This window comes from Myxine glutinosa, chromosome 1 (assembly GCF_964187855.1).
Source record: "Myxine glutinosa chromosome 1, kmMyxGlut1.1, whole genome shotgun sequence".
Taxonomy (NCBI): Eukaryota; Metazoa; Chordata; class Myxini; order Myxiniformes; family Myxinidae; genus Myxine; species Myxine glutinosa.
This window is the reverse complement of record NC_136261.1, coordinates 261,760,240-261,775,239: the sequence shown is the minus strand read 5'-3', so window position 1 is coordinate 261,775,239 and position 15,000 is coordinate 261,760,240. Positions and strand designations below refer to the sequence as shown.

Genomic DNA, 15,000 nt, shown 5'->3' with positions numbered 1-15,000 from the left:
TATTGATTCGATTACTTGATGTTATTTTTGTGCAAAGTGAAAATATATCTCGGCAATTTCCCGTGTGTGGCGACACGTGAACGAAGCTATGCTCCTCTCTCCACATTATTGTGACGACATATAAATTAAATATTTCATCGTGACGATTGTCATCAAATGGACGAATTTTTAATATATCTCGGCATTTTCCCGTCTGTTATTTCGGGCGGTGTATGACTGACCATGCCGCGATTTAAACAAAATATATATATCTCGGCATTTTCCCGTCTCTTATTTCGGGCGGTGTATGACTGACCATGCCGCGATAAAAAAAAAAAAAAATCTCAATGGACTTGAAGTTACAGGCCTTTGAGAATTCATTTCGTTCTATAAAGGGCAACTTTCATCGGATTTTCTTCCCGTTTTTTTTCAACCGAGTCTAAAACTATGTTAGCGACTCTGAAAAATGAAATGATATATCGAATTTGATTTGAAATAAAACTGTGTGAGAGAGGAAGACACCACGGGCCTACAAAACAGGCCTCAAAGCTATGCGAGTTAATAAAATGGTGGATATTTGTTTATATGAAGCCTCTCCCAGAATGGGTGGAGCTATGGTTCCCAGAATGGGTGGAGCTTTGAGGTTTTGTCTTCTCTGCAAGAACAAGAAGAAGAACAAGAAGAACAACAACAACAGCAGAGGGCACTCTATGAGCAGCGTCTGTGACGCGGCTAAAAACTTTTCTTATTTTAAGAATATATTTTCTTAAGAAAATTATTAATGGCAGTGTTGTTTTCAACTATGAAAACCAGCCTTGGGAAGTCGCTTTGCATTGGTTAACGATGTTTTACACAGCTATATCAATCACACTGACAGATCTTCAAAATAAATGTTTCTGCGCTTGCATCCAAAATATGGTTGAGTTGGTGCATTTAACAAGAGTAGAGAATAAGTAAATAAGAAGACGTCATGCAGAGCACGATACTTGCAAAATCCACCCCTGCCCCCCAGAAAAGGTTTGCCATTGATCCATCAAATTGTCCATTTCATTAAGATTAAAATTGACGATCTCTATCAAAGCTCAGGTCAATAGGATGAAAAGTGACGATTTTTCATATGAAAATTGAAGATTGACCTAGAGTTGACCTTCTCAATTGTGAGATTGTGACATCAAAATCAATAGGTTTCTCAATTGTGATGACTTCTACAACTTGGTGAAGTTTCATGACGATCGGTTTAGAATTGTGAACTGTCGGCGAGTGACAAACAGACAAATGAAAAATCACTCGTCGAATGACACTTGGTAAAAGAGAATAAAGTAGAATGGCACTCAGTAACGCATCCTTTTTACCTCACAAATAATTGGTGGTTCAATTCTGTGACCTGATATGCAAATCGTCTTCAAATTTTATGTTAATCGGATGATACAACAACAACAACATGCATTTTAAGGCCATTTTCCCTGCTAGAGCGGGGGTTAGCCTTGCGGTCCCCATGACAATCTTCTCCATTTTGCCCTATTTTCTGCATCTCCCCTTGTTAACCCCCTTGCCCGCATTTCTTCTTCCACCATTTTTAGCCAAGTCTTTCTCGGTCTTCCCCGTCCTCTACTTCCTTCTACATTAATTTCCATCACTCTTCTCAACAAGTCACTTTCATCCTTCCTCAACACATGACCAAACCATGTCAACCTGTTTCTCTTCACAGCATCAATCACAGGCTCGAATTCCCATCAACTTTCGCAATTCATCATTTGTCTTCCTCTCTCTCAACGATACTCCACACATCCACCGAACCATTCGCATTTCCACCCTTTGCAGCCTTCGTTGCTGCTCTACGTTCATTACCCATGTCTCGCTCCCATAAATCATAACACTTCTCACACATGCAGCATACACCTTTCCCTTCAACTTCAATGACACTCCCTTCCTCATCAGCACGTCACTCGGTTCCCGAAACTTCTTCCATGCACATCTCACTCTAGCAACCGTTGCCGAGTCTGATCCACCTTCTCCATTCAGCATGTCTCCGAGGTAGCAAAATGTTTTCACACCTTCCAGCTTCACGCTGTCTCCAAGATCCAACTCAACATTTCCTCCATCTGCAGCTCCCTCTGTGCACACCTTACATTTGAATGTAGCTGCCACACTGGTTGATGACCCTCTCAGACCACTGCATTTTTGATGAACCCACGCAGCACACATTGTACATTGAATGAAGTTCACTCCGACACCCTTCCTGCACACAGCACACGGCCACTTCCCAGTCCTTTCCACCTCACCACATGCTTTACCACTTGCCATCACCTTCGTCTTTCCGATATTCACCTTCAGACCTTTTGTCTCCATACATTCCTTCCACTTGTTCATCTTTTCTTTCAGTCCATCCATACTTTCCGCAATCAACACCAGATCATCTGCATACAACAACTCTCACGGTAAACCCTCCTTTATGTTCTGAGCTAGCACCTCCATCACAGCTACAAATAGTAGTGGACTTCGTACCGACCCCTGATGCACTCCCACCTTCACCTCCAACTCACCACTGTTCCCGTTCTTCGTCCTTACAGCTGTGCGTGCTCTTTTGTACATTGCCATCACTACTCTGATCAACCATTCCTCCACTCCTAATTTCCTCAATGCCCATGTCACTACTTTGCGTGGAACCCTATCGAATGCTTTCTCCAGATCAACAAACCCAAGTAACAACTTCTTCCTCTTCTCCATGTACTTCTCCTGCAACTGCCTTACAATAAAAAGCACGTCTGTCGTTCCTCTTCCTGGCATAAATCCAAACTGCATTTCGTCGATCTTCACTTTCTTCCTTATCCTCCTCTCCAACACCCTTTCCAATACCTTCATTCCATGCTCCAATAACTTTATCGCTCGATACGAGCCACAGTCCAGAGGGTCACCTTTCCCCTTGTATAGAGGGACGAGTGTCCTCAGTTCCCAATCCACTGGAATGCGGCCTTCTTTCACCACCAGATTGCAGATCTCTGTCATTCTCTTCACACCCCAATTTCCCGCTGCCTTCAACATATCTCCCACAACTCCCGTCGGCCCTCCCGCTTTTCTACTCTTCATTGCTTTTATCGCTTCCTCAACTTCCTTCTCAGTTATCTACTCTGCCGGTCCTAAAACTGGGTTACTCTCCATGTTGCCATCCCATTCATTCTCTGCATTCAACAGCATTTCCATACATCTCTTCCATCTTCCTTTAATTCCATCTGGGTCCACAATGATTTGTCCCACTTCATCCTTCAAGCAACTCACCCCCATCACATCACACCTCTCTTTCGCGATCTGCTTTGCAATCCTGAATACCGCTCTGACAGTCTTCCGAATCCAAGCGTTCTCCGAACATTTTCCTCCATGCCTCCTGTGCCTTTGCTACCTCTTTCTTTGCGGCCTTCTTGGCTGCCTTATAACTTTCATGCTCTGCTTTTTCTGCCCCCGTACCCTTCGCCTTCTGCCACACCTTGAACTTCTTCCTCTTCTCGTCAATCCTCTTTCCAAGTTCATCATCCCACTACCATGTTTCCGAGTGCTTCGGTGGTCCTTTTGTCCATCCACATACCTCAACAACGGCTCCCAACAGACTATCTTTCATTGACATCCAACCACTTTCAAGCTCAACCACATCATCCTCGACCAATTCTACCATACTCAGCCTGTCTTTTAATGCCTCCCTCACTGTCACCTCTTTCAACCTCCACACCTTCATTCTCGGTTGGTACTTCACCCGCTGAGCTCTCCTCGCACCTTTCACCCTTATGTCGCAGACAACCAAGTGGTGCTGTGAAACAGCCTCCTCCCCCGGGATCACCTTTGTGTCCCGGAGGTGCCCCCTATCTCGCCTACGCACCATCAGGTAGTCAACGGTTGTCGTCGACCCACCTGAGATGTATGTAACAAGCTTATTATCCTCTTTCTGGAACTGAGTATTACAAATCAACAAATCAGCTCCATCAGCAAACTCCAAAATCCTTTCACCTTCTCCATTTCTCACACCATATCCGTAACCCCCATGAACTCCCTCAAAACAGTCCATACTCCTTCCCACATGTCCATTTAGGTCTCCTCCTACCACAACAACTTCCTCATCTTTCACGTTTTCCATCAGCTTCTCTATTACACACCAGAACTTGTCCTTCTCTTCATCGCTCCGACCAACCTGCGGAGCATATCCCGAGATGACGTTCACCAAGAGCTTTCCAATCATCATTTTCACCATCATCAACCTTTCACTCACTCTAGGCACACTCACCACACTGTCCACAAACTCCTCAGAAAACAGGACACCAATGCCATGCATGCCCTCCGGGCACCCTTTCCACACAAACTTGTATTTCTGTCCCTGCCTACCCTTCACCACTCTCACACCAGTTGCCTTCCATCTCGTCTCTTGCACACAACATATGTCCACTCTTCTTCTGACCAATACTTCCACCACTTCTCCTGATCTCCCTGTCATTGTCCCTACGTTCCATGTCCCAAACCTCAGAAACAGATCTCCACTTCGGGCATCAGACGTTTCGTCATAAATGGAGTGATTTCTACCCCTGCTTCGATCGGGTTCCCCACCTTGAGTTTTGACGAGAGGGAGTGGGGTCCCCCACGGGGTACTTTGGGTTGTACCCTGCCCATATGCAGTTGTAATTGTCATGGTTCTCCTTTTGAGGCAATGTTTTTATGGCCGGATGCCCTTCGACGCCAACCCTTTTTAGTCGCCTCTTACGACACACAGGGATACGGTGTACCTATTCTCAACCGGGGTACACACCGTGATTCGGATGATATAATTGGCAATTTTAGAAATTTGGAACCTTTTGGCCAATGCTGATCTCAAAAATAGTTTGTGGTTGAATTCGGTAAGCTGACCTGAAAATCTTATTCAAATTTTAAGTCAATCGGATTAAAATTGAGAATTTTAGAAATTCGAAAAAAAGTGCTTGACCATTGGCCTATGTTGACCTGTTGACCTTTTGACCTATAACCTCAAATATATAGGATTTTGTCGACCACCAACTCTACCATTTGGTGAAGCTTCGTGAAGATTGGTTTAAAATTGTGACCTGGAGGCAAGTATAAGTGAGCGGACAGACAGACAAACGCACACAAACCGGAGTGATCAAGCATTCTTGTCCAAAAAAATTTTTTTGGCCAAGAAACAAACACACACACAAATCAAACGATCAACATACTTGTCAAAAATTATTTTTTTGCCAAGTAACAAACAGACAGAATAACAAATGCAACTGACCAATATACTTGAAAAATCTTTGATTTTGCAAGTAATTAATGCTATTTGATTAGGCTGTCGCCTTCACAAAGCCTATCTTGTATGCCACCACTGATTTAACTGATGTGGAGGGCCACCAAAGCTTTCTATGGCATTTTATTTGAAGTTTAAAAAATAGTTGGCATTTCCATGTATGGTAATTGTTGCCTTTGTGTCTGTGTGTGGAAGAAATTCTTTCAAGATCATCACGCCAGAAGAACGACTTGTGTTAACAGCCCCAGATGCTAAAGGCAAGGTACAATATTGGCGGGTAGTTTGAGGCACGTGGGCCTGGGTGGACACCTTGATCACGAACATCCTCCCTGCCCCCCCCCCCCCCCACATTTCTTTTGTCTTTCTGTACAAACACCTACAACCTCTATTTTGGAGGAGTCTCGGTACCATTTTTGTAAATCTTTAGCCACAACCTAACCCGGGATCTTTCAATCATAGACCACCCAGAAACACTCCTCCACTTATCTATCTCTTCCATTTCCTCTGTCTCCATCTCCATCCATGTGATTGAATGACCTTCTAATTGCCCAAGATTGTGGTCCCACATTTTGGACATCGAGGATAAAACGGTTGTTGTTGTATGAGTGATTGCTATTTTTTGCCTCAAGTGCAGTACAATACAAATTGAAGCAATTCTACACAAACACCACACACCACAGTCTTTTTTTTAATTTTTTATGTTGTTGTTTCCATACAGCTGTTCTTTACAATATATTATACTAGCTGAATGCACCCGGCGTTGCCCGGGTTCTTTTTGAATGAATTTAATCTTCTGTACATAGGTCTTACTACTATAATTCAGCTTTTACTCGTGACTGAAGAAGATTGACTACTATAATTCAGCTCAGCTTTTAATTGTGAAATGGGCCCAGCCTGGCCGAGGCGGCCTCGACCGGCCTCGCCACCTAGCCGATAACCTTCCCGAAGCCCGTCCTAACATTTTTTGTTTCAGAGGTTTCCTCCTATCTTTCACGGTTCAGGAGATTAGCACGTGCAGACAAACAAACAAAAACTTTCTTTCATATACAGACTTGGCATTTAATGTGGAATTTTTTTTTTCTTGACTTGGGTTTACTTTCTTAACTCAGTATATCAATCTAGTGAGTTTCTTTTACACTTTGGTGATTTATTTGTTAAAAGAACCATGTCACTGATTGTCTGTCGCAGCAAGAAGTCAACAACAGGATTATATCACAGATGGCGTGGCAAAATGTACGGACAGGTGCATTTGATGATTGGCTTCACAGTCGGGTATACAAGGGTTGTTGCGTTCTGTATTAGTGGAAAAACAACTGCTGCACGTCTCCAAAAGTTATTGCTGCTTCCTCTGGAGATGGTCCATCAACTCGACAATGCTGTTTGCCATGGAGTGGTGGCTTTACGAAATTACGGCATGAAACAGCGTGCTATTGCTCGGCAGTATGGCATCACTCAAGGTCAGGTGTCAAAGATCCTGAAACGAAATGCTCAGAGGGGTGTCCCTACTCCAATACCGAGGCCAGGACGTCCCCGCAGAACCACAAGGAGGGATGATCGCCAGCTGCACGGGTTAGTCCGCAATGGCCGTACCAAGTCAGCTAATCGGCTTAGGGCTGAGTGGCAGCAACTGACAAATGTGCCTGTATCCAGAAGGCTAGTCAACCAACGACTGATTGAAGCAGGCTGTCGTGCCAGCGCGTCCCCTGAGAAAGCCACGCCTGACAAGACAACACCGCCAGCGCCGATTGTAGTGGGCCAGAGAGCACCGTCAATGGCAGCCAGGACACTGGAATCACGTGATCTTCAGTGACGAGTCTAGATTTCTGGTCTATCGTCAAGATGGTCGCGTCCGAGTGTGCAGACAAGTGCATGAAGCCTACAACAAAGATTGTATAGTGCCAAGAGTCCAAGCTAGAGGTGGTGGGGTGATTGTTTGGGCTGCTTTTCATGCAGGGGGCAAAACTGACCTGGTTGTTCTGAATGGAAACCTGAACTAGTTCAAGCACAGGGCCATTCTGGAAGAAACATTGCTTCCATTTGCTCGTGCAGCCTTTCGAGGAAACTTTGTCTTCCAAGATGACAATGCACGGCCTCATCGTGCTCGCATGATCCAACACTTTCTTGCTGACCGTGGTGTAGAGCATATGGAGTGGCCTGCCATGTCCCCGGATATGAATCCGATAGAGAACTTGTGGGCAGAATTAACGCGTCAAATCGACCACTTGGACCAGCAGCCGACCTCTGTGCGTGAATTGCAGCAGGCTATTGTCACTGCATGGCAAGCGATTCCTGTCCAAACCTTGGCAAATCTCGTGAACAGCATGCCTCAACGTGTACGTGCTCTCCTGAATGCTCGTGGGGGTTACACGAAGTACTGAACTGTAATTTTACTGTCCGTAATCCCAGTCGTAATTTAACTTTTGTTTTTGTTAAAAAAAATTTTGGCCAATGTGCAAAATAAAGAGATACTTCTGGAAAACGTACAGAAGTTTAACACAGTACTGTCCATGAATTGAGTTCGATATCAGTTTACATCACTTTCAAGGATCAATTTATTTGTTTCGAAATGTCAAATGTGGTTTTTGTTTCTTTTAAAGGTCACATTAACAAAATCTAGAATAATTTCAACATAATTCCAATGAACTTTTGTTTCTAAGACATCTTGAAAAGTAATTTCACCCCCACAAAAAAAATATTCCATATTAAATGCCAAGTCTGTATATAGAAGATAATAAAATAATAATATAGAAGAAGATAGAAGATAATGCGAACCATGGTGTCTGTTTCCCATTTACTCTAGCCTTTGTATACTCGTTTACAAAAAATTTTTCCTGGACTTTGTTTGAAAAGCTTCTGATTGGTTATTTTGCATTTTCATTTCACCTTTCTTGATGCAATGGAGTCAGTCTTATTGTCCATTCTAGTAATCTTTAACATCAACATGAACATCTGGATTAAAGTAGATTTAACACAGGTCTTCATGGAGTAACACACAATTCAAAATGGCTATATTTTGCCCTCTTTGTAGACAAATGCAACCTCTGCCACCTGGTGTTGCACCACCATTTTGCGGTGGGTGGTATAAGTAGCTTTGCATTTTGGCTCTGAGGGAAACCAAGAGTGCAACATATTAACCTTTTTAAAGTCCATGAAATAATTTAAATTTACAGATTAACTTCAACTTTTCCCGTGGCTGCAGGCAGGTACCTTTGTGAGATACCTATTATATATTAAAGGAGCTGGATTTCTATCTCTGGCTGTTTGTCTGCCACTTTCTGTCATGCTCTTTTCACTGGGACGTCGTTATGGTGTTACGTCCTGCACTCAGGTCCAACACTCAGGTCCAGCACTCAGCCCATCGCTTCACTGACCGTAGTTGACCGACACACATATGTATCCAATAAATCCATTTTCTAATTCTCCAACATATAGTTTTTGTGAGAATGACTCAACATTTCGGTCAGCAACCTGACGAGCCTCCACTAGCCTTTGTTAAGAGCAATTTCCTTGTTTACCTCCTCCTGGATATATCTGGGGGGGAGGTGTCTGTTGGCTATGTAACCACCAAATACTTGGTGGTAGACAATGTAAAACTTGCAACACAAAGGTGTGTTGCGAGACCTCGTGACCATTGACCCATGACAAGCTTGTGTTGCAAGTGTTTTGCGTCTGTTCGAGAGGTACATTGGATTTGTTAATCTCATTCCCGATGTTTGTTATGCCCGTCTGCTGCCGTAATCCAATTGCTGCCGTTCATTACTGGGTATATATATATATACATACACATATATATTGTTAGTATTAAGTATTGTTAGTATATATTGTTATTGTTGTATTGTTAGTTGCGGATTCGGAGTACGGCACTCCCGTTACCAAGGGGGGTGGGGGGGTTAGACCCCTTGTCTTTTAAGCTGGCCGTCTCCGATCCTGGAAACTATAACGCTCCTTTGCGGTTGAGATTGGCCAGGGTGATTGGTCAAGATTGGTTGGTCCCAAATACCTGCGTGCCAATCCCTCCGCAAAGCAGGGAGATAATTTCCGCCCGGGCCACGGATATGATGGAAATTGCCGAGCGGTTTAGCAATCCGAAGCCCGAGCCATTGACAAAAGGACTAAACCCGATTCTGAGTGATTGGCCAAATCGTGCCACCGGTACTCAATTGAGGAAAAGACAAAAGCGATCGAATGAGAGGAAATCAGAGGGTAAAGAAGAACAAATATGGTTTATTACTATACTAATTAAAGGAGGAACCGAAAGAAGGGCATATACAAGAAGAAGAGCAAAAGGACACAGGGCAAGCTTACACAGTCTTAATTAACACGCCCAGGACAATACAAACAGACTTGCACGAAAGGGGAATAGCAGGAAGGAAGAGAAGGTCCAGGCAGATGGCAGGGGAGGAAGGTCCGGGCAGATGGTTCAGGCGTTGAGGTCCGGCTCCAGGTTCACGCTCCACTCCGGTCCACGCTTCACCTCGGTCCACGCTCCACTCCGGTTCACGCTCCAGTTCCGCGGTGAAACCCAGCAGGCAGCACGGTTGGTATTGTCGCGGTAGCGGACCGACTCTCTCACTCAACTTCGTGTCTGGGCTCGTTCTTGACCCAACTCTCTCTTCTGCTCTGCCTCGCAACCTCTTGACTCACCGCGGCTCTCACTCTCTCTCGTCTCTGACTCTGTTGAAGTAGTCCCACGCGAGCGCTTTTATGACACGCTCGCGTATCAAGCCGCATGCTTTTTAGGTCCACCTACCGGTGAACACGCCTCGGCCCTGATTGGTCACGAGGGTTCACCGGCTCCTCCCTTCGTGACACGTTGATGGGGCCACGCCTCGCTCCGACAACTCCTCCCCCTTTTTCTCCGCTCTGACCGCATGGTTAATGGCATTTGAGCCAGGCAGCGAACGCTGCTGGCATGCAAGGGAACACAATTTATAACTCCTCCCCCTTCTTTTCCAGCTTGACCGCGTGGTTAATGGCGTTTGGAGCCAGCGCTGCGGCTGGCAGAGACGCGCAATCCAATTTGGAGGGAGGCTAAGCTGCAAAATGAAGGGGATTGAACAAGGGGCCTAGGTTATTTGATTAATGCAACGCAGAGTCAAACTATTGGAAACAGAGCCTTACCTGAAACGCATACTAATTAAATAACTGAAGAAGTTCCTATGATGTCCTATGTGTTGCAATATGGCCTAGCTAGGGTGCGACCTTTGACCTTTGGAAGATGGGGATATTTACAGGGAATTATTTACAATGCTTATTATTTCCAAGTGAGGGGTTCTCAAAACCGCAACACTGCACCCTCCTCTCTTCCAGGCATGTCCCGTGCCGACAAAACTTTAACTTAGTGTGACACTCAGGTGTAGTAACCCTCTACTTTTAACCTCACCCTGAGTGCGACATTTTAAAAACTAGATATGTCCTGCCTGCTGCGTTGCATTCTACCTAACTGACCCACGCCCACAGACTAACCGAATTGCGGAATTAGTTTTGAAACTAAACATTTACGGCGGGGAGCATTATTTACAAAGACTACTACTATTTTGATTATTTACAAAACTACACCCAGGACCTGTCTTTTTGGGAGACAAAAGCAGAACTTTTGAAAAGAGGAAAGGTCATTCCATGCACTGCACTGATACACCATACCACAAGCACCAATCAACAAAATGCACCAAAAGCACCATAAAGCACCAATAAGCACCATGACATACAAAAAAAAATGCAACAAACACATTTCAAAACAATAAATGATGTCTTCTCCTTGCTTGTCTGCTGGGCCGATGTTTCTGGTTGATCTTCACGCTTGCTGCCTATTTAATAATAAAAGGGCACAAACCGCGTCCACTTTAAAAAAAAATTACGGCCAGCAGGGGCCAACTAAGGTGGTGCACCTGCATGGCTTAGGTGCCACCTCAACACAGTGGTCCGCAAGCAAATACCACTGGCCACAGTGGCCGGTCCCCAGCAGAGGTACCAGGCCCCAAAACGTGGGGTCCATATGGTGGTGCTAGGCCACAGAACGTGTGGTCCATAAGGTGGTGTACCAGTGCAGGCCGGAGGCAGCGGAGGTGCGGGCACACAACTGCGGTCACCTGCGCACGCCCCCGGGCTATAAGAAACAAGTCCGTGAGTGGGGGAAGGAGGACAAGCAAAGCAGCGGGGCAAGGCCGCAAGAGTACACATTCACACAAGGTAATGCAGAGTGAGGTGCGCTGGAGAGCGAGCGGAGAAAGCTCGTCCCTAGTGTACGTTCCCCCCCTGTCACCTAATCTACCCTTGCCCCTACCCCGTATTTACACAATTTACAAATTCGTCTCTACATCCTGTCTTCCCCATATCTCCCCTAATTCCAAATTGGTCATCAATCCCTCCTAAGGAGGAAGAGATGGAACATAAACAATGTCACCCCACGTCGTGATGCGTCTTACAACCAAATGTCTTCCAAATCGGTGTGGAGTCTTCTCACCTCGGGTGATTGGATGGGGATGGTGCGAAGAGATTTCCAATCCTAAACTACCTTCTAAATTACTTTAACACACGTTACACTACCCGGGGTCTTTCCCTGCAAAACCATTGGCCATCTTTACTCTATGTGGTTCTGAGAACCGAACTCCCACTGAACATACTGTGGCGCTCACCAATTTGGGGTCTCACTCCCCCGATTCTTCACCCTGTGCCCTCGCACAATTTCAGGGCTGGGTCGTGTGGCTCCCCTAGCAGGTCTACTTACCTGCGCACCTCCGCCACGGCAGTTGCCTCCCGAGCTTACCTACTCCTCACCATAACCTACCTGGGGAAGGCCCTCTGGCTCTCTCACCCCCTACCGCCCTCTCTGGCGTCGGGCTACCCGGGTCCGTCCTCCGGATCCTCGGGCCCCATTGAACACTAACTGGCTCCCAGAGCCTACCTGCGGCCTCACCTGGCCGACAGACTAACAGTGGCGGAGTGCCCAACCAATCACACACACTAACAGGCCACACGCCCAGCCAATTTCACTCCACTAATGCACCCAACACAACACGTCTGTGCGACTACCCGCACCACAAATGCCAATATCCAACCACAATTTACCTACTCCCTCTACCTACTTTTAAACTACCCTCCCCGGGTATTTGTGAGGGGGGTCCATCCTTCCCCCACTCGCTCTTTCGCACCATCCACTCCACTCCACATATTCCACACTACTCAATCCACACCATCCATTCCATAATCCATTCATTCCAGACCATCTATTCCATGCAACCATTCTCCATACACCTGTATTGCACTTGCACACCTTGCAAGTCAATCCTCTCAACGCAATGCCATTCATCATGCTCACCACCAAGAACTTCCATCCCAATTCCTAATCTCACCACTCTCACTACAACCACACTGCATCATCGAATCTACCTGGTTTTCCCTCTGAAACTCGTGCTCCCCATCTTCCCTTATACGAAGCACTCCCTCGTCGTTATCAACCAACGAATCTTTCTACGTCCCCTCTACCGGTATCAATGTCACGACTTAAATCTAACGTTACCTATGGTCATCTCGAGGTCCCTAATCATTACCTAACCCTCCCGGGCTAGTTCACACAGCCACCCCATAAACCTATAGCTCCTCTGCCCCAAATACGATGAGGGATGGTAAAGCTACCATCCCGCTACACCATATACCATTTGCCATCAATTTCCCTATCACTACCATCCGTCCACTACTCTGAGCCTCTCGGTACGTCAATGCATTTTCAAAGCTCGGCTTCGAAAAGCTGGCTATCTGTGCGGATGGTCAGTCTCCTGTTGGTTGGGTCCGTCCGGCATCGATTCTGGGGAGGAGGTTTTGTCGGGCCAAGGCTCCAAGCACCATCCATACGCAGTGCCTTTCGCTCCCATGCACGGCGGTCCAGCCTTGCCCGGCTGGAGTTCCGCCACCACAAGGGGGCGCTGCTCCGACCCCTCCTACCTCCCCTCGAACCGGGCCGGTCGCCTTGCCTGGCAAAGCGCAGAATCAACCGTACAGGGCGGGGCCTGGCCCGAATCGTGCACGACACTCCGAGCAGGAGCGACGCGACTACGATCCCGGTCGGCTCCCGCAGCACACAAAGAACACCGCGCACTGAGAGCTCGCGTCGGCTATACGTCGGCCTAACCGCTGCCCCTGTCAACGTCGATGCTTTCCTTGCATGCTCACACCATGCATTCCGTTCTACATTCACCCAACGCGGCGCTCCAACGCCGCTCATACAGCCCATACACTTTGTCACAGCACTCGCTCGTGCATTCTCTTTCGCTCCACTCTCCGGTACACACCACTCGCTGCTCGCACACTCCATAACACACCTCTCTCGCGCACCGTCTTGCGCACACTCTCCCGGTACGTACTCCGTACCACTCATGGGGGTGCACTCTTGCATCCACACATTCAGCGCACACCTACTCACGGGTGTGCAATCCCTCGTCGCACACCCAATCATGCGCTCCACCACCAACTCAGGTGTGCATTCTCGCACACGCTCAACCATTCCAGGTGTGCATTCTTTCTCACTCGCCACAACCAACTCGCTCTCCGTGTCACAATCACTCCCACTATCACACTCTGTCGTGCATTCTCCCTCGCCCCGGTATCACACTCTCGCTCCGGCGCCATTCGCACACGCGCGCCATTTTCTCTTGCACCACTCACAAGGGACCTTCCACGAACGCCCGGGTGCCGTCTCGATCCCAACCGCGCGAAAAACCCTCTCGCGCCAAACACTCTCCCGCAAAATCTTTTTGCACCATATATCACCCGGGTCACCTTCGGGATTCTTCTTCCCCACCCCCCCCCCCCCCCGCAACACCTGCAAACTTTCATTGGGGTTAAGCACGGCATCACGATGTGGACACGGACTTTGCACAATTTCCATTTCTTTCTCCGATTCAATTCCTATTCCTGCTGTCTCTCCAATTTCAATTCCCACTATACCCATTTTCTTTTTCCTCGACGAGCGCCTGCTCTAATAAAATTTTCTCTTCTACTTCGGCGGTCGCCGGCTTCCCCATACCCCGGGTCACGATTTCTATACCCGTCCACGTGACCATGCCTTGCTCTAACTCACTCAACCTGCGCTCCTCTAGCCGCGTTACCTCGTCGTGCACAAATGCGACCTCCTCGCCCAACCTGCGTTTAACCTCCCTCACACTCCCTTGTCTCATACCGGGCTTGGTCCCTCGCTAGCCCCTCGTTAATTTCTTTGGCTTGGCCATTTACGTCCTCCAATTCGCCCCCCTAATCCTCCCAATTTGACCTCTAGGCCCCCAATTTGGCTTCCCATGTCATTTCTCAATTCCCCAATTTGGCCCTCCAATCCCCCAAATTTGCTGTCTAACTTCCCAATTTGGCTTCCCAATTGCTCACTGGTACACCTTGCTTTGTCCCTCTGCAGGTTGATGGACGCCTGTATTTGCGCCATAAATTGCGCCATGAGGGCTTTCATGTCGCCCACCCCCATTTGCGCAGCGGGCGCGGCCCTCGTCGCCACGTGTGAGGCGCCGCCATTTTGTGTGCCTGCAACCCCCGCTACTGCATCCTCATTGCCTTCCTCCTCCATTACTCCCACCTCTTCACTGGGGTCCTGGGTTAACTCGAACCCTTCTTCTATCTCCCCCACCGGCATCCAATCGCCTTGATTATTCATGGCATGATTTTAATTAGGTTTTTAATAAAAAAATTTGGCCGCTCGTAATTTTGACAATTTTTTAAGATGGATTAAAATTTGGTTCGGG

At 47.0% G+C, this 15,000-nt stretch overlaps 1 protein-coding gene across 5 annotated transcripts in view; it reads left to right on the top strand.

The window, feature by feature from the left end:
* The window catches only part of ALS2 (alsin Rho guanine nucleotide exchange factor ALS2), a 158,100-nt gene that overhangs the window by 59,384 nt on the left and 83,716 nt on the right, over positions 1-15,000 (top strand). For all 5 annotated transcript variants that reach the window (XM_068130874.2, XM_068130868.2, XM_068130850.2 and 2 more), the window contains exon 17: positions 5,453-5,519. In XM_068130874.2, coding sequence (XP_067986975.2) covers positions 5,453-5,519 — 67 coding nt within the window. The remainder of the gene's footprint in view (positions 1-5,452; positions 5,520-15,000) is intronic.